General features: G+C 36.8%; 1 protein-coding gene across 10 annotated transcripts in view; it reads right to left on the reverse strand.

Annotated features, from left to right (window-relative positions):
- The window catches only part of NAV3 (neuron navigator 3), a 497733-nt gene that overhangs the window by 126884 nt on the left and 351252 nt on the right, over nucleotides 1-19597 (reverse strand). For 5 of the 10 annotated variants that reach the window (XM_031055560.1, XM_031055563.1, XM_031055565.1 and 2 more), the window contains 3 exons: nucleotides 12028-12096; nucleotides 9190-9329; nucleotides 1158-2190 (listed from right to left, as the gene is read on the reverse strand). In XM_031055560.1, the coding sequence (XP_030911420.1) occupies nucleotides 1158-2190; nucleotides 9190-9329; nucleotides 12028-12096 (1242 nt within the window). Of the gene's footprint in view, nucleotides 1-1157; nucleotides 2191-8095; nucleotides 8645-9189; nucleotides 9330-12027; nucleotides 12097-19597 lie in introns of those variants that run through there. The other 5 variants (XM_031055561.1, XM_031055557.1, XM_031055566.1 and 2 more) reach the window with 4 other exon arrangements.

Below are 19597 nucleotides of genomic sequence, written 5' to 3' on the forward strand. Positions count from 1 at the left end.
TGAGGTTATTCCAGATTGTCACATGCGTATTAAGTGTATCCAATGATACATAAAATTGAAACTCCAGAGGCTCCACTGCATATTAGAATAAATATAACCCATACTGAGCCTTTTCTTCCTCCCATATGATTTTCTGAATTTATCAGTCATCCAGATTAGTTTTGAAGCTATGTTTAGTTGTGCAATGATATATATACTTCCTCAGAGACTACTTCATCACCTCTTTAATCTTTAGCCAAGATTATCCAGAATACTAGTCACTAACAAAAACTGGCAGTATATTTTGCTTAATAATGTATTTGTCGTTTTATCAGATGTTAAATTTACCCACAACTGTAACTAAAACCCTCCAACAGCTCACAACTGAAAACATTCAAATCAGCCTGTCAATCTTTCCACACTTTTTCTGTCTTCTGAGTTGTACAACAATGAGTCTCCCAGCTTCTCTTCCACTGCTCTATCATACAGCAAAATAAATTCAGAGAAATGTTGATACATTCAACTGTTCGGTCTTCTTTTTCAGAGCCTTGGCCCTCTGAAGAGTTACTATTGCCTGTAAAAATTAACTGTCTGCAGGGAGTTCATCTACACCTATTTAATGTAGAAAATTAAACAGGAAAAGAACTGCAAACAGCAACCTTTTCTGTCTACACAAACTGTTGAAATATTTTTGAATACTGGTAGAGGTTTGTATATGTTTTTTCTTCAAATATCCACCAGTACTGTTACACATTCTGAAAACATCAGGAATTTATTTTATGATCTTTTAAAAGAATGGTGAGTTCTAAGCAAATATTATCGAATATCAGCAAATAGATGATGAGGTTCTTAGAATGCAAACAAGAATATTCACAGTAGAAACCTGACTCAGCCGTGACCTTTCAAAAGCAGCACAGAGAATGTACCACATGATCTGTATTACTAATCAAAACATAGCAAATATTTGCAGTGGATTGCTTTCATACAAGGTAAAGACTCAGAGTTCTTGTAAGAAATTGTTCATAGAGTAACATTAATTAAAAAATAGTATTAGAAAAACATTGGCATGATGCTGTGACAGAAACTGGGGGATAAGAGCATGATCCACCATTACTTTATCCATTTTAGCTGTCTTGCCCAATCGGAAGCACAAACCCCAATTTTCTCCATGATCTTACCTATAAATGAAAGGAGCTACTGTGGCAGTGTTGGGGTGGCTGTATTGCTGTTGCTGAGGAAGCTGGACTACACCATTTCCTGTGCCTTGGCCACTGCCTGCAGCCATCGAGGTGCCGACGGAGGATCCTGGAGTGAGAGTAGCACTTGGTTCTTTCCCTTCAGAAGAAGCAAGACCAGAGGAAGGAGAAGCCTTCTCACTAAGTTGAGATTTTGGTGCTGACTGGGACTGGTTTCCTTTTGTAGTCCTCAGTTTTTCAACCTCCTTACTCCCTGCGCATGAGGAGGAAGTGCTCTGCTTTGCTGTTGGCACCTTTGATCCAGGTTTTGGGATCCCACTAGAAGATGATATTAAACTTTCTTTCTTGGCTGCTGTTGTCTTGCTTCCCTTTGGGATTAAGCTTGCAATTTTTGAGCTCTTCTTTGTAGATGATTCAATGACCTGATCCTTCTCTTCCTTGACTGCTTTCTCAGTGCAAACTTTGTTTTTGTCCCTGTTCTTTTCCTCTTTGTCCTTTGGCTGTAGCAAAGACTTTTTATTGCTGAGATTTTTGCTGCCAGCTTTTGGAGGGGTTAACTTGGGTGATACTTTGGGACTGCTACTTGTGGAGCCGCCGCTGTTCACCCCACCACTTAAGACATCCATTTCACCACACTCTGAAAAGTTGTCATCCTCTCTCCCACTGTCACCGGGTCCTGAGCTCAGTGACAAAGGAGGTCTCAGAGCAGTCCTAGCATTAACCAGCTTGAATTTTTCCAGCATAGATTTTTGTCCAGATGAAGGGGGCTTCACACCTTCAGAAGGGGGTGGCTTGAGCCTGTCTGAAGTAGGAGTAGGGGAGGTTGCGGGACTGGGCTGCTTCACAGACAGCATGGTAGAGGTCGCACTGTGTTTGACATTCATGGATTTGCTGCGCCAAGGCTTGCTGGCACTTGGAGAGGGTATGGCAGAGACCTGCTGCTGCCCGGTGCTGGTGGGATGCTGCACATTTCCATTCATGCCTGAAGAGGGGTGAGGGCCTTTTGGTGAATCTGCTTAAAAAACAGAAAAAAGCCATAGTGGTATAGTTACTCTCTCATCTCATGCTTGAGGGTGATGTTCCCTGGCATTTAAAACACATTTACGTGTGATCTACAACAATCATAATTTATATGTGCATGGAACATGAAGGATGCTAACAGAATATGCCTTTCCTTCCTCCATTATCGCGGTGTTTGATACCTCCACAAGTCCAAGAAAGCCTCAGAAACACCTTCGTTACAACAGTTTCATTACGCCTTCCAAGTTAAGATTTTATCTTTTAATATTTTAATCTTTTATTTTTCCAATCACTTGTTCATAACAAAACACTGAAGAAGAAAAGAAAGAATGCTACAATTATGGTAGAAAACCAAAACTGGACAAAGAGGGGTCTGATGTTTAGTGAAAGGAAAATACGTGCTAGAAAGCCAAGGTTTTGGGCAAGAGGAGAAGGACTTAGTAATACTGAAATTAAATGCATAAAATCAATAGTCATAAAAGCGAAAAGGGTTGGTGGCAATAATTTTTTTTGGTTTTAAATACTCTTAACAATATTTAGCAGCTCACTTCAGGAACTTATTCCAGTACACTTTCAAAGGCAGGAAAAAATTTTATCAACAATTTCACCAGTGTCAGTACTTGAAAGTTACAGTGATACATCATCTGCATGGGTACAGCAATCATAGTTGGTTTGGCTCTAAACACAGGCAGGCAAAGAAAGCTCTGGCACATTCGCTACACTTGCATCATCCAGGAACTTCAGTGGATCTTCAGAATCAATGAAAACAAGGCCCCTTCTGCAATAATCAAACTATGCCAATTAATAGCTGTGATTTTTGTCATCTAGCCTTATTAACCGAAACAGAGCAATGCATGAAAGGGTTAAGCTCTTCTGTATGAAGTTCAGATTCCCAGGACATATCCGAGTATATAAACACCATCACTCTGAAACACCAGAGAAATGAAGTGGTAATAGCAATCAAGTCATGCGGTACACAGCTATTTCAGCAGCTGACATATGCTCTTTTAGTGGAAGCATCTTGCCGTGACATTCAGTATTGGGACTGTTGGGGAATTAGATGTAAGCTGGTCTGTAGAATATTGAATTCTGTACTACAAAAAGCCCATGAAACATACAATTCAAATATAGTTTGTGTAATGACAAAAAGAGTGCTTGATGCTTTGCATATACACATAGTATGTGATACCTTGGGGCCCCTCTGTCTGAATAATATCGTAGATGAGAATGCTGAGGACAGTTGCCCCTTCAGCACAGCATATGAAGTTATGCATTGCTTTCATTTTTGCAGTCTCAGCCCTAAACCTCAAGTAAAGATTCAACTACCCATCTGGAAGTCTGAAGTCTGCTAATATATTCAGGAAAGGCAGAATTTTGAGAGTACTGAAAGTTAAGCTATTTTTCCTTTAACAAAGAGAATGAAAACATAGCAAAATCTGAATAGCATTAAGAAGTTCTAGTTGAAAAATATTAAAAAATAGTCTGAATAAAGTAATATGACAACAAATAAAATTTTCACTTGCTTAACTCTATTAGTAACTAGTTCCACTAAGCAAACCGCTTCCACCTTAATAGATGCTATGTAATTCCATCTGCCCAGATATTTTTTTGTGTGCATCTCAGCCTGGTATGCAAATGCCACAGTGCTTCATGGGTGATAAAGATGATGAAGGGACTGGAACACCTCTCCTTCAAGTATAGGCTGGGAGAGTTGGGCCAATTCAGCCTCCAGAAAAGATGACTGAGAGGGGACCTCACCAATGTATACAAGTATCTAGAGGGAGAGTGTGAAGCTGGGTTTTCTCAGCGGTACCCGCAATCGGGTAAGACACAACAGGAAGACCCTGATGCACATGAAGTTCCACCCGAATATGTGGAAGAACTCCTTTACTGTGTGGGTGACTCAGAACTGCAACAGATTGCCCAGAGAGGTTATAAAGTCTCCTTCACTGGAGATACTAAAAAACCATATGGATGAACTCATGTTCAATATGTTGTGAGATGACCCTGCTTGAGCATGGGGGTTGAATCAGATGACCCACTGTGGTCCCTTCCAACCTGACACATTCTGTGATTCTGAAGATGAGCTCATTCCACCTCCACAAAATGTTTCATGCAGCTCTGCCAAGTCCTGTTCTAATCAAGAAACTTTACCAGGTAAAGCTTGCTTCAGAGTATTTTTTGTCACAGACTTACTTACAGCAAATTTCCCAGGCTCCAGCTTGCACCATGGAGCAGCTTTGGTGGGCAGGTGCTATAGCTGATCGCTTGGGATCAAGGCAGGAATTATGGCTGGGTCCCTGCTCTCATCTAGTGAGCCTCAGATGCTGTAAGAGAGCCTGGGGCCAACCACAGCTGTTGGAAATTACTGCAGCCCTCAGGCTTTCTTTTTTTTAAAATATAATTTATACCAGGAATCAGCCGCAGGGCTGATAGCTCAAAAGTGGGTGTGCACTTGCCCACATCTTGCCTTGCACTAAGCTAGCCCTAAATACACAGGAGGATTGGAGTCTTAAGCTATACCAATAGTTTTGCAGAAGAACAATACACCATAAGAATATGCAAAACTAATGCAGAATACATGTAACAATCTGTAAACAGTGTGATGCCCCAGTGTTCTGTTGTATTAATTATGTTACATATTTATGGCTTCAAGATATTAGTTTTACTACCAAAAAAAAAAAAAAGTGTTCTGATTAAAAAGAAGAATGCCTGCCTTGCCATATTTCCATCTGTATAATATTGAAGTCATTGAGGGAAAAATGTAAAAAGAAGAGTATTTACTGTTTTGACGGCAGCTTGTTCTGCTACATATATAGCAAAAAAATACAGGTTCCTTGACTAGTATTTATTTGATCCCTATGTCACAAATCATAAACAGCTGCAAATTTTTCAGAGAAATTTAGCGTGTCATTAATGTTCAATTTAAAGGGCAACCTTAATATTTCTGCAAGGAATGTGAACTGCATGCCCTCAAGAAATATTGACAACCTGTCTGTATGTTTAAAGATGTGGAATTAAAAGATCTATTCACCTCCAGCAGAAATACATTACTTGAAGCTGCACACAATTAACTGCTTTCTGTGTGTTCAATTGGGCTTGGCCTTAGCTGCTCATTACATGAAACCTGTCCCCACCTTGTGGTGATTTTGAGACAAAGTGAACCTAACCTATGAAAAGGATTTGTTATTTCTGTACACTAAATTTTACAAGAAGTCTGTCTTCTGTTTTGGGCTTAACCCCTTGTTTCTGAGATGCATAGTCAGATTCCAGTGAAAACAGTTTTGCACTCTGCTTGAGAACTCAGTGCTTCAGAGCTCAACCTCCACTGTAAAAGCACAGCAGAAACACAACACCCCCAGATGTTTAATGCAAAAAGAGAAACTTCTACCATAACACAGCAAGACCATGATGACTGAATGGACATTTTCAAATCCACTTTTCATAGGCTGTTAAAAAAATAAAGGACATGTGAAGAGTTGCACTTGGGCCCAGTACATAAGCAATCTCCTTTGTCTTCTCATCTGTGACCTTAACTGTGTTCTGTACTGCTGGAGAAGACAACCTCTTAACAACAGCTCCTCCACTGCAGCAAAATTACTCATGATAATCTAAATATTCTGTAGCAGGCAGGTGTCCAGATTATCCACTTTTAGCCTGTCACAATAAAAAAGGTCAGTAGAAAATGTGAGTTGCAAAGGGTTGCTATAAGAATGTTTGAAGGAATGAGAGGTCAATCTAGTGAGATTAAAAGAATTCAGCTTGTTCAACTCTCCCTTTGTAGCTGTCCATGAGAATGTAGCTACCCCTTATCAGCACAAGAGGAGAACATCACAAGGGATAACTGGAAAAACAGTGGCACCAGAAGAAACATAGACAAACTAGCTATAGATGTACATACTGGCCAGACATGAACAATTTGCATCAGCATCATCACACCATAGAGTTCCAGGGCAGAGTTTCTCAGAGTTCATATGGGCAAAATAACCAAATACTGTTAAAACTGAGTTTGGAGAAAACAGAAACACCATCTTATATCAGTAATTATATTGAAAAGCTGGAAATATAACTCCATGACAAAGAGTCCTTCATCAGTGTTTCAATATACTGTTTCTAAGGGATAAAGATTTGTTTACAAATGTGTGAATTAGAACATTATTTCTTTGCTGTACTCAAAATGAACTGTTTCTCTGCCTTATTAGTAATCTGAATAATTACTTCATTTAAATAGTTTAATTTTCCTCATTTTATTTTTATCTTTATGCTATTAAATCAGAGGCAGATAAATCTGACATGTCTGAAAAGCATGCATGTTCTTTGAAATTGATCTGTAAGCTCAAAGTCCAGCAAAAAAAAGAAAAAAAACCAACATTGCACTAAAGCTCTACAAACAAGTTTCAGCTAATGGCTTGTTTAATGTTCTGGTGCATTCTGTGTTTCAGACTTAACCAGATCTACACACAGTTACCTGTGTCACACAACGGATCGGGTCTGTCGTTGAAAACTGCTCTGCTTCATAAAAAGCAAACCTGCGTTTGCTCAGGGGAGCCAGGTTTCTTACTGAGTGAACTACTCCCTAAGCAACATTCAAAGGAGATCATATCAATGAGAGACTAAATAATGGAATACTAAATAAGAGTATTTAGTATTGTATCACTTCTTTTGGATCACCTTCAGGTCTCCTTTAACTCTGTGACTACATATCCATTCCCCACTGTGAATGAGGTACCGTGCTACGCAGGAACAGATTAAAAGTACTACCTATAACTGGATTTAAAAAAAAAAATCTTATGCTGTATATCTTTTCTGAGGTCTCCTTATTGCACATACAGGAAGGAGTACAGCAGGGAACAGAACAACAGTGGTCTGTCCTTGAACAGGTTTGATGGTCCCAATATCTAACAGCTATTTAATTAGCTCAAGTCATCTCTTTGTTTTAGAAATTAGGGTACATGTATTCAAAAAAAGCTGGTAAAGTTATTTTGCTCCAAGGATCTGCATCAAAAGTAAAAACTAAATATAAGGTCTATTATTTGTGCTGCACTGTAGGGAAACAATCAGTTTCTTACTGTACAGTAGCACTGTTTTTTTAAAAGACAGGTTTTATATTATTTTATATTATTACTATTGTAAAGATTGAAGTTTGTTTCTAAAAAAATTCTTCAAAAATCTCAAGTTATAGGACATCCTAAAATACTTTTTAAAATATCAAAAAAGTACCTGGAAATCTCATCATAATATTAAAAAATTAGTCACTATAGTAACCAAGTTTAAAATACAGCATGGTATGGGTTTTTTTCTGTTTAGGAAAAGTACAGCACAACATACTCAAATACAGGTTCTTCTGATCTTTCAGGATATTATGAAAGAATTTCACTTTGCTACCCTTGCATTCACATCAGTCATTTTCTCTAATGAACTCCTGCTTTATGCCCTGAAACAAACTTGTATTTATCTTTGATTATCATGTAAAATTAATTTTTCTTCATCCATTCTGCTGTTTTGATTGGAAAAAAAAAACACATGGAAACATATCAAATACAGTAGTCTGTGGATATGCAGCATTACTACTTCTATTTTCTGTAAAATGAATTGATTGACTTTACAAAAAAAGCCGCCTCTTATCCTCTTGCAAGTAGTGACTTCAGTAAAAACCTCATTAAGGTTCTCACTCTCTGCTGTTTAAAATGGGGAAGTAAAGAAATACATCATGCAAAAAGTCACATAAATGTACAATGCAATACAAGCCTTAGCAGTCAAAAGACAGTTTCCAAGTAACGAGCTAAGAATATTATTATCTACAATCATGTCTCACCTTGAATAATTTCATTCTCACATATTCCAGCAGCAAACATGTCAACATTATGAAGCAATTCTAAAACCTAAACTGCTGTACATACCTTCACTCAAGTAGCCACATCTCCTGCTTCATAACTTCACTATTGTATTTGTGAACGATACAGTGTGTGCTCAGTTTTCACACTGATCTTTTTCTAGTTTTAGATTGGATGTCTTGACACAAACAACTCCTTGATAAAATAAAACCCACTACAGAACTACGTGAAACATTCTATCCTGATAGTAAAAATAAAGGAATAACTATTGAAAGGATGGTTTTATATCTTCAGATACAGCTAGGGGCAAAGCATGGTCATCAGAGTTTTGTAAAAAAAAATCTGGATAGCTGCCTGTTGCTTGGATGAAGAACATTCATTGCATACTTGTTCCTCCCACAGACCCCAAGGATGCAAACGGGTACGATGTATATTGTATCATTTTCAACTCGGTTCTAACCCAGAGATATGAATAAAATGCTGTTCATTACACAAAGGGAAAAAGAAGAGGAGGAAGGGGATGGATTAGTCACACAACTCAGAAAGCTGCATTTCTGCATTATTCTTTTTGAGATAAAGCCTGAAGAGGCACATTTTCCAGGAAAACAGAGTCAGGGTGAGAGAAACGGAAAGACCAGGGTATTCAGTTCATTGTTGCAATGGCTGCTCCAAATCCCTGCAAAATTTCATTTAACTTGCAGTCCTTTATTCAGTATTATACACGCACTAGGTCAGGTTCTGAAAAAATAGATACATGTAACATTCTGATGCAAATGTAATGTTCTGATTCTTCTCCATTAGAGGCTAAGATGCCAAGTCCCCTGAAAATGATGGCAGTACTCCTTTGGGTAAGAGAAGACTTTTATATGGAATAAAATTACAGGCATCCAATATGGATTAACTTTTACTTTGTAAAAGTCACCCTGTGATATTTTCATCAAAGATTGATAAAACATGATTATAACATCTGGAAATTTTTTGCATCTCAACTTAAATCTCAACCGAAACACAAGTCCTAATTCAGGCCCAATTCCCGTAGGTATTCCTTACCAAGTCTAAATACTACATTCTCTTCTTTTACCCTTGTGGAAGGTTAAGGTTCTTTTTTTTTTCCTTCTTGTGTGTTATGGAGAGTAAACTTAGTAACTTTAATCCCTTACCTTTTTCATTTCCATTTGCATATTGTGGAGGCTTGTTTTTGTCAATGCTGTTAAAGCTCTGACTTCTCCGATTTAAATTGGAAGCTCCCTGGACTTTGGTACTGCTGCCTGCAGCTGGCACCCTTGAGGGTCCTGGAAGCCTGGAATGGTGGGAAAATCAGTGAGGAACCAGTGAGAAATCTGTTAATTTTATGTAATACAACATATAGCGGAGACAGTGTGCAAATATCAGATCACAATTTCAAACAAACTAAACCCAAGGAATTCAGGAAGCAACAACAAACAGGAGGATTCAAATTAGTTAGACTACACAAATGAAAATTTAAACTTATCCTTATGCACACAAAAGGGAAAAAGATGCTTTCTAGAGTCACAAGACATGTAAGAAGATGCTTTGCATTTGCCATTAACATTGCTAAAACAGATTCACCCTAACAAATATTAAAGTGCAGTATCAACCTTTACCACTATGTCACTTTTGGAGAGGAAATATTAAAGAAATAGATTAAAAAGCACAGCAATACATAGTCAAGAAATATTTTGTATCTCATTAAAATTTTCACAGTTTTGTTTAGCATAAAAGCTGACTTTTTATTTATCTTCTTCAGTTATTTTTCAGAAGGTTATTGACTAAAATACTTCCTCCTTACTATTTTAAATGAAAAATATTGTAAATATGTATTTTATCTAGGTGATACAGATGCATTTATACCTTTTAGATAGAAGTATATAATGTAGACTATACAGTTCATTTCTTAGTATTTGCTGCCACCATCTGAACCTTACTATATGGCTATACTAAGGAAAAAATGTAGATTCTTGTTGTTTCTGGCATGTGTAAGCCTGCATCTATTTAAATTTGTTTTGTGCTGTAAGATTCCTTAATATGTGCCTACTCCAAACTTTCTGAAGCATCTTTGTAGGCACATCCACTCCTTTCTAGTTTTGTTATTTCTTACATAAAATTAATTGCTCAAATCAGTCATAGGCTTTTGCCAGAGAACAGCATCTCTCTTCTGCTTCTTGCTTATTGGAATGATTTTAATAATGGCAGTGCAAATTCTACCAGAATTATCAAATTCTGTTAGTTTCACTTAATTATAAAAGAGCAGCATTAGAAGGAAGAAAAAAAAAATCACATTACAAAAAATTACAAAATATTTGATTTCTTCAAAACTTTTTTTGTTTGTTTAATACACTAGCATACAGAAATGTTCAAATAACTTAATTTTCATTTGCAAATATTTGTAAACAACTCCATAGTCTCTTTACCAGTTTAAACCTCAGAGAACTAATCCATTGGTTATTTTCATGGTTCATTTTGGCTGCCATCCTGCCCTGCTAGTCTCTGTGCCAAGCCCAGAGCAGACTGTGTCTGCTCTGCAGTGGTGCGCATGCTAACCTTTGCTGTGACCCGTGAATTCAAGTGATCTTCTGTTCCCTGAAGAATGCACTAAAACAAACTTAAAAATCCATTTGCTCCTTCTCATTACCCTAATTTGACAGGCAGTAAGAACTCTGAGACCATTTGTCAGAGGTAATGACAAAAGCAATGAAAAGGCATGTGCAACACTAGAAACTCATCTGTTCAGTTAAAATGCAAAATAGTTCTGCATATACTCTGTATGCCAGAATTCAAGAACTTGCCACAATAAGCACATTATGCATGAGGTCATTTTCTCTACACAATTTCCAGTTTACCTCATCTGCTGACTTTCTTAATTGAATTCAGGTTTTAAATTGCTCTTGCAGAATCATGTTAAGCAGCTAAGGAAATGCAAAGAAGAGTATAACAAATAAGCGACAAGTCACATACCTCTGAACAGGCTTCGGAAACACTGCCACAGATTTAAAGTATTAGACAATAATACTTTATAATAAGACTGTTAACTTTGACAAGTTGAATGTAGACAAGACAGGAGCATTAGCAATAAGGAAAACAAAGACCTATAAATGCAGGTGCAAAGCAACTGGACTGTGGTATAGCTCATTTCAACTTATCACCAGCAACGCACATTGTGTTAGTGTTCCATACTGCAAAACGCAATCTTTATTGGAGATTATGCAACTTGGAGTTCATTGGTCTCACCAATGAACTGTAAAGCAAAGGTATAATTAATGAACACATTAATTATCCCCCTCCTAAAAAAAAAAAAAAAGCTAGAAAAAAGAGTAAGCTTTAGACCTCAGCTTCTTTCTTCTATAATCTGGCTTGTAGATTTTAGTGCTCATGGAAATGACAGACTAGAAGTACTGACAAAATCTGAAACAAATCAGTTCCTACACACAGCTCTGTCAAATTCACTGCCAAAACAATGCCTCTCATTCATGGGGACTGTGTGCAGACTATTCTTGATGGAGCAGAAGTCTTGGAAGTCATTCTTTTTTTCTGCTCTATTTTGCTTCTGTGTAAACTTGACTCTGGGAACTCAGACTTTCAGGTGGGTTAGCTATATATGCAAAACATCAAGTGGGAACTGGGGTGGACTCCCAAACTTCTTTTCACTCGTGACTAAAGTCAGGAATTGAGCCAGAAAGTACAGAGCACTAAAATCACCTATTAATCCTTCACATCCAATGTTCTCCATGCAGAATACAAAGATGCAGGATACATAACAACCATAAATATTGCTAATATATAGTAGAAATCAGCCAATTGGCCAACAGCCAATGAATACAAGGCTTTTCTGTGGCAAAGCTCATCATTCCAAAGCTTGCTCACATAACAAAAATTGCACATTGTTTAGTGTCTGCTTAAGTCCAAAGGATAAAATATCAAAGGGCATATACTTGCTTGAGTATCACTAACAAGCAATAAATTAGAGATATTTAACTGACCTAGAAGCCTTTTTTTGACTGGTTGCAATTCCACTGTGATTAGACTGAGTTGCATATCTGGCTGTGAGACTGTATGAGAAGAAACAGAGAAATTGAATTAAAGAATTTCTTTGAATATGTATAGAAAGAACAGACTTACCAGCAAATGATGAGTTAATGAATGCAAATCGAACATAGATAAAAAATGCAAATTAACTGGCAACAATATGAAACAATGTAAACATGCAGATTTTTATGAGATGCAATGAACAGGTTATGAAATAATGGATATTGTTATAAAATGTCTCATTTGCTAGAAATTATCTTATCAATACAAAAAGTGAGCAAATTTCCACAGTGATTGAATTCCTGAAGTATAGCTCAATTCACACAGAATGTGAACTTGAAAACATTGTGCTGCTTTTTTTCTCCCATGAAATGCACTAAGCACAAATACACTCCTACTGGTCTCTCCAGCATCCTGACTGGATTCACAGTAGGGCTCTTAGGAACAGATTTGCTATACCAAATTCAATGTGGACTCAGAAAAAATCCCACTAAAGCAAGGTGACCCTCCTGACGGCTGAGCTACATGGAAGAAGCACCCTGTCACAAATTTTATTACTGTTACAGCACAGGTCATGTATGCAATAACCGAGGCAATGAAGCAGAGGCTGCATTAAGAAAGTCCAGACATGTGCTTAGACTCACTGTGGAATTCATAGGAAAATGCACCTTTGTCTATTAAGGCATCCAAGTAGCATTTCTGCAACAAAAAACGTTCTATGCTACAGGGCTAAAAGGTGTATGTTCCTTTTGACACCCAACAACCTGGCATGATTAGAAAGCAAATTATTTCCTCTAATCTTTTAGACATTTGCATAGGGGATATGTCAAATGTATGGCCAAGGTACAGCTTTCTGTCAGGTAATTTCAGTTTTCATGGACAGGTGCATCCTTTGGCATCCACACAGTCTAAGACTGTAGAGAGGTGCCTAAGCCAGGTGCTATAACATCATCAAATTCCTTGTATTGTTAGGGAAGTCATGGACAACTGAGGAAGTAGAAACTCCAATAGTCACAGATTTCATTTGTTTCTCAGAGTTCTGCATCTTCCAGCAATTCTTCTGAGTAGCAGCAGAAACCACAGTGCTCTTGTCCCAGCTTTATAGACTAGCAGAACTTTTAAGAAGCACCTGGTGGTGTTGAGTCTACTAGAACAGTGTTAAGCAATTTCTGCCAGTCCACTGAAGCAGCCAGACCTGAGTGTAAACCAGATGGGAAAAGCTGTCAGATAAGAAAGGTCATCCCTTCCTTAGCAGTGCAGTGCTGAAAAGGGGTGAGAAGAAGGCACAAACCAAGGGACAATGTGAGACTGCAATGAGATGCGAGATTATTGCTATTTTACAAAATTAAACCCCAACAAAAGGTTTAGAGCTGCCTCTGTTCCTGCCAATTAAAAATGGCACATTTACATATGATGTAACATATGTATTTGCATTTGAATATAAAAGTAAGAAGAGTACTTCAGTCTTAAGAGGGAAGAAAGGAATCACCCAATATGTAAAAGCAGCATTCAATTCTCTGACATATATCTTCAGAGTAATGCTGACAAATTTGTTTTTTTTTATATGACCATAGCTTCGGTGGATATTATAATATATAATATCACTTAATATATTACTTATAATAATACCAAAATAATTCCATAATAATCACACTTTATATATTTTTAGCTATCTAGTTTTAGTACATTGAATTATATTTCACTTACGGCTATATTTCTTAATAATGTCTGGACTTATGATGCAAATGTGACATAGGTTTTTACTGAATTTGCTACATTTGTGCCTGGCATAATAGTCCATCTTTTGATGAGATCTTTCTCTCATTTTTTTTTTCCAACATACTTAAAATGAAGGAATCTAGAAATGAATTGCTGGTTATCTGCATTGACTAAAATAAGAGATTTGTGAGAAAAATTGTTGTCAAATAAAACTTTTGTGCATTTATGCTGTAAAAGGTGGAATGATACACAGTACAATCAACACAGAAAGTAAGATGGGAAAAAAGAGTGAGTAGGTTGCAGTGCCTTAGTGTATCATAGCATTTCTCTCTCAAACAATACATTGAAGAGTAAACTGAAAGGTCAAAACCCTTAATCTCAGTGTTGATAAACTAGCCCACATACTTTAAATAGCAATAAATGCATAAAATACCTATCTGATAATGCTTGCTAGAATGCTTCCCTTCTGTGGCTCTTACTTGGGACTCTATCCACTAGCAAATTCATGAAACATGAGCCTATAGACTACTTTCAAACTTTCCAAATAGGCTTGGCAGGCATTGATGAAAGTGTCAATGTCAGTAAAACATTATTTGTAAAGCATGATTTCCACTGTGACTGATTAAATTTATTTTCCAAAGTAATGTGACAAGGGAAAGGCAAAAAGAGAATTTAACTCTTAAAGCAGCTGCATCAAGTTCTAATGACTTTAGGTTTTCCTTGTCAATTAGCTCTGGATGTGCTGAGCCCATGAAAGCTTTCCATGGATGCATGCCCCAGTTGCTGGCCCACTTTCATGGATGTGAACTGCAACGCTGTTTCAGACTAGACTTTAGCTTAGCCACTCTTCTAAATGTATGAACAAATACTTACATACTGCCCTCTACCCTACCAGGTAATTGTCTGTGGGTAGTATCTGTCAGTCAGGAAAATAAACCCATTTTGCTCAAAAGAGTTAATTTTAATGCTTAAAAATCCACACCACGATATAGTAAGTGTGTGTCTGAACTAAAGCAGTAAATGGATCTTAACATACCAGAGAATGCCAGTTTAATGCTACAGCATTCAGGACAAGGAAGGATTTACTTGTCAGAGGGCTGGAAAGGCAGATTTTTAAGGCCTCTTGTTCTCAGCTGTCTACTACCCTTCCTCAGGGTCTAAAAGACCCTTTCCACTGTTATAATACTCATATCAGCAATCATTTACACTATGTAGATAGGAGCAGACATGATGCTTAACTCTCCTCTTCCAAATAAGACACTGTGGAAGTGAAGTAAATGCTGTCCAAAACAGGTAAAATGGCATATAGGCATCTGAAATCTTAGAAATAATCTGGACTCTGCAAAAATAATATAGACTCTGTCTTCCAGGTTGGAGCCATCAATATTTTCTTTTACAAACCAGGGAAACACTAGTCAACACAGCAGATATGAAATGGTGACGATTGGGAAATTTCATTTGCTGTGAGAAAATAGAATAAACATCCTGAGACTGCCCAGAAAGGCAGTTCAGCACAGAGGTAGCTGAGAAGAAAGGACAGTGATGGTGCTGAGCTCGAGGTGCTGGTGGAGAACTCCACGTCTGTATTGTGCTGAGTGGCTGCAGGAACCAGGGCTCTGCATGGTGCCACATGGCTGTGCAGCACAGTCAGCTGCACTGAGGACCCGTGCACCATGCTCCATCAGAATGGGGAGCTGACAGGAGTCATCCATTTGCAGGCATGGCACAGTTATGGAAAGGTCCTAAAAGGTGTAGAGGAGATTAGGAAATCAATGCAGGCTACAATATTAAATGAGTTTATGTGGCACTTAGGGATAGCTTCTAGCGGTGGACTTGGCAGTGCTGGGTTAGCAGTTGGACCTGATGAACTTAGAGGTCTTTTCCAACCTAAATAATTTTATGATTCTATGCAGAAAGAAGGCAACAGATTGTTTGACACTGGACTAAACTACCAGAAACTCTATTTTGTTGCCATACAATATGCCAGAAAAGAAGCAGGCCCTTGAAAGTGGGTTAACACACAAAGCTGAACCATGAACCTTCCATAAACCTGAAAAGAGCATGAATCAAGCCAAAAATATTTTAACCTCTGTCTTCAAATGTAACCCATGCAGCGACACCCTGAATATCATATACTTTTTATTAAGTCCTTCAAAGGATCAATAGGATCACGTTACATCACGCTGTCATTTTCCTATAATGTTAGGAGTCACATGGTGGTTCTAAAATGTCAGCTATGCACTATGTTGAAATTAGAAAAAGGGAAAGGGTTTTGCAGAACATAATCAAACTCTTTCTTCCTTACTGGCATACTTGAATTTTAATATGCCGTTGATCTTACAAAGTGCATTTAGTCTCTAGTCTGAATGCACTCCAGAGCTGTTCAAGACTTTTGTATTAGAACAATTCTCTGGAAAAGACTAGTTTAAAAAGAATGCCTTTTCAATGTAAAAATTTGCACAGAAGGTCTCAGTTGCCCTGTGCGCCTATTTTTTTTAATAATTTTTTTCTTAAATAAGAAAAAAAAATCCTTTAATTTTTTCTATTTGGCTACTCATCATCCTACTGATTGAAAGGCACAAGAGATAACATTCTAAGGTATACCTGACTCCAAATTCGAAGTGTGCCTGGAAAGATGCCACAGGGAACAAAAGTTTCCAAGCCCTCACCCTACCAAACAGTTTGGGCAGGTAGAAGATGCCTGATTCCCCAAATGTATTTTCAAGGAACACTGAGGAAGAAACCAAAAGAACTTGATTTTCTGTACAAACAATATTTTTCAGACATTTCTTTTCCCTTTTTAGTCCAGCCTTGGTCAATTAATTTATGGCCATATCCACACGTATGTATCTATATAACTACATATATCCATACCTTTACCTATTTATTTATAAATAAATAAACATTTAACATTTATATAAATGTTATTTATGAATGTGTATTTTATAGATAGAGATATATTATCTATAGATAGAGGTAAATATAAAAATATATACAAATCTATAAATATGGATATAAATACAGATATAAATATAGAGATAAATATTATATATTTAACAAATAAATACACTTTTTTTTTTTCATTCACAAGAGGAAATGTCTGTGGCTCAGGCAGTTCTAGCTCATACCCTGTCATCTGTTCTAAATTATTTGGACATTTCTCCTTTCCGCTCTTTGAACTTCTGGCATCTTATTCAAGCAGTCTGTCTCCAAATGATTCATGCTTGAAGGTACAAGCAAAATTATGTTTTCAATATTTTCCTATTGTTCACAACTCATAAACCAAAATGCAGATAACCCAGTTTTGCATCAATATTTATGTTCCTGCAGAATACAGAGCCTTTTAACAAGAATGAATAAACAGTGGCCATACCTTTTCTGCTGTGGTCCCAGTATTGTAGTATAGGTATTTTTTGTAATTTAATGAAGTACATGAACCACAACATTAAAGAAACAAAATGGATCTCTAGCAGTAACTGTGTGTTGTGGTTTAGGACACTGTGCTTAACCTGACCTGTAGCACACCTAAAATGCCATCTTTTAAACCTCGTTATTTTTCTCTGAACAAATTAGACAAGTGGATTACAGTGTGCTGCCAGAACTAGGATTAGGCCCTTAGGGACCACCTATACCATTTTATGACCTTATCTCCATACCATTTATGATCTTATACTAGAAGAGAATTATATCAGAGTATCTGCACAGAATCATATGCCACCATTCTACTTCACAGTTTGATACAATAAAACTGTAATAGTTTTTTCCTAGAGGAAATGGAAGTGACAGAAATGCTGCTGTTTTTACTTCATCAAATTATTCTAATTATCTCTTGAATCTTTGCACAGATTTTCAGAAAGTCCACATTCGTAACACATCCTATTGTATGGCTGGGATTACTATAAACCTGCATCAGTCAAAAAATTATCACAAGGTTAACTGTTTCTATTGACAATAGTAAAACACATTTTTAAGCATTTTGCTCAGACTCCCCATTGACTTTAAAATGGCAAAGAGCTTTGTAATATAAAGAAAATACAAAAGATTCTACCAGCAGTTCAGCTACTTTCCCTTAAGTATTTTCAAAACACAAATAAATTCTTGTAAGTCTGGTGAATTCTAAATATAAAAAACCTTTTTTTTTCCACTTCTATTTAATTTATTTTCCACAGGCAATGACTGCCAAACAGCGCTGCCTAGGCTTCTTTGGAATTTATATTGATTTTTATTTTGGAGCTTTTTTGGTAAATTAAGAGCAAAAGTCTTCACAGCAGCTTCCAATTGTAGTGTAATTTCATTAACTGACACCTGGAGAACCACAATATATAGAATATATAGAATATCAAGTTTGTTTCACAGTCTGTGAAAATAGTAAGATATAATAGATGATAAAAAGGACTGACAGAAGCAAAGACTGGGTCACACATTGGTATGAAGGAATTCATTAAGGAATAAATAGGAAAAAAGAAAGAACATTTTGCTTCATAATAGGTTTGCTACCTCTCATTTAACAAAAAAAGAAAAAAAAAATGAAGACTGTGCTAATTTAACGTGGCTACCCTCGCATTTTACATGTATTGAAATTTCATTTGCCACATACAAATAATTATACGCAATCTCCAATGTTCACAAGATGTCAGAATTAAACTAGTGGCAGGTCCTGGAAAGTAATAAATGTATGGACATTTGCATCAGATTTCATTTTCAGAATGAGAAGATCTAATGAATCTCAGTAGAAAGTGAGGGTAGAGCAACAAAGAATGTCTGAAGGGAAAATAACTTAATTATAAAGCTTCTATTCCTTCAGAAAGAAATACATAAAAGATTGCATTCAAGTGCTACAAGGATGAATGGAACATTTCCCATTAAATTCTACATGATCTGGACTAGCAACAGTGAAAATTATGGCCAAAGTGCATTCAAAACTGACATATAAATAGTAATGAGTGGCAAGGATGACACAGGCCAGACAATGAGAATATCTGAAATATACAGAATGAAAATTTCCACTAAACTGATTTAAAACACTCTTTTGAAAACTGTAAGAAGAGAAAATGAGAAAAGATGACAGTTGCATTTTGAACTGCAAACAGCAGAAAAGGAGGGAAAAATTATTGTTCTTGAACAGAGGTAATTTATAAACAGAAGAACCCAGGGTAACTACACGCCGCAGGTTCCTAATGAAAGTGTTCAGACATACATCAGGTACTTCGCAAGGAGAAAAAACTCTGTGCAACAAAGGGGAGATACCAATCAGTAAAGGACAAGTTTGAAGGATCCAGCCCACAGAAATAGCTAAGAAGATAAAAGATTCAAGCAGTTTGTGAAGGACTGGTGGTGAAATGGTCAATAGAGGATGAACAGTTTAAAAAAATCTGAAATGCTATTGAAAGGCTAAAAATGCTTTTTAATTTACATTTTTTATTTTCTCTTTAGGCATGCAGTAGTCTGCTAGAGTGGTGTATTATAACCATAGAAAAGATCATTTATTTTAGAACCTGAATGTCACTTTGAAACACCCTTTCCCCCATTATTTTAAGCTGAAGAACTGTTATTAGATATCTTCTTAGAGAGCATGGGTTACATGGAGCACATATATGAAAAACACTTTCTTACTAACTAATGCTTTGTTCTATTTTTTCTGCGTGAACATTATTAGACATGTTAGCCATTTGCCACTGAGACACACTAAATGCTTTATTTACTTGGACTTCAGAACAAATATAATGAAAAAACTTCCTTTCTGATGTTTCTGTGATTTGGAACCTTGAGGACAATAATGATTCCATCTTTGGGGAGTAGAACAAA

Source organism: Geospiza fortis, unplaced genomic scaffold, assembly GCF_000277835.1.
Source record: "Geospiza fortis unplaced genomic scaffold, GeoFor_1.0 scaffold166, whole genome shotgun sequence".
Lineage (NCBI taxonomy): Eukaryota > Metazoa > Chordata > Aves > Passeriformes > Thraupidae > Geospiza > Geospiza fortis.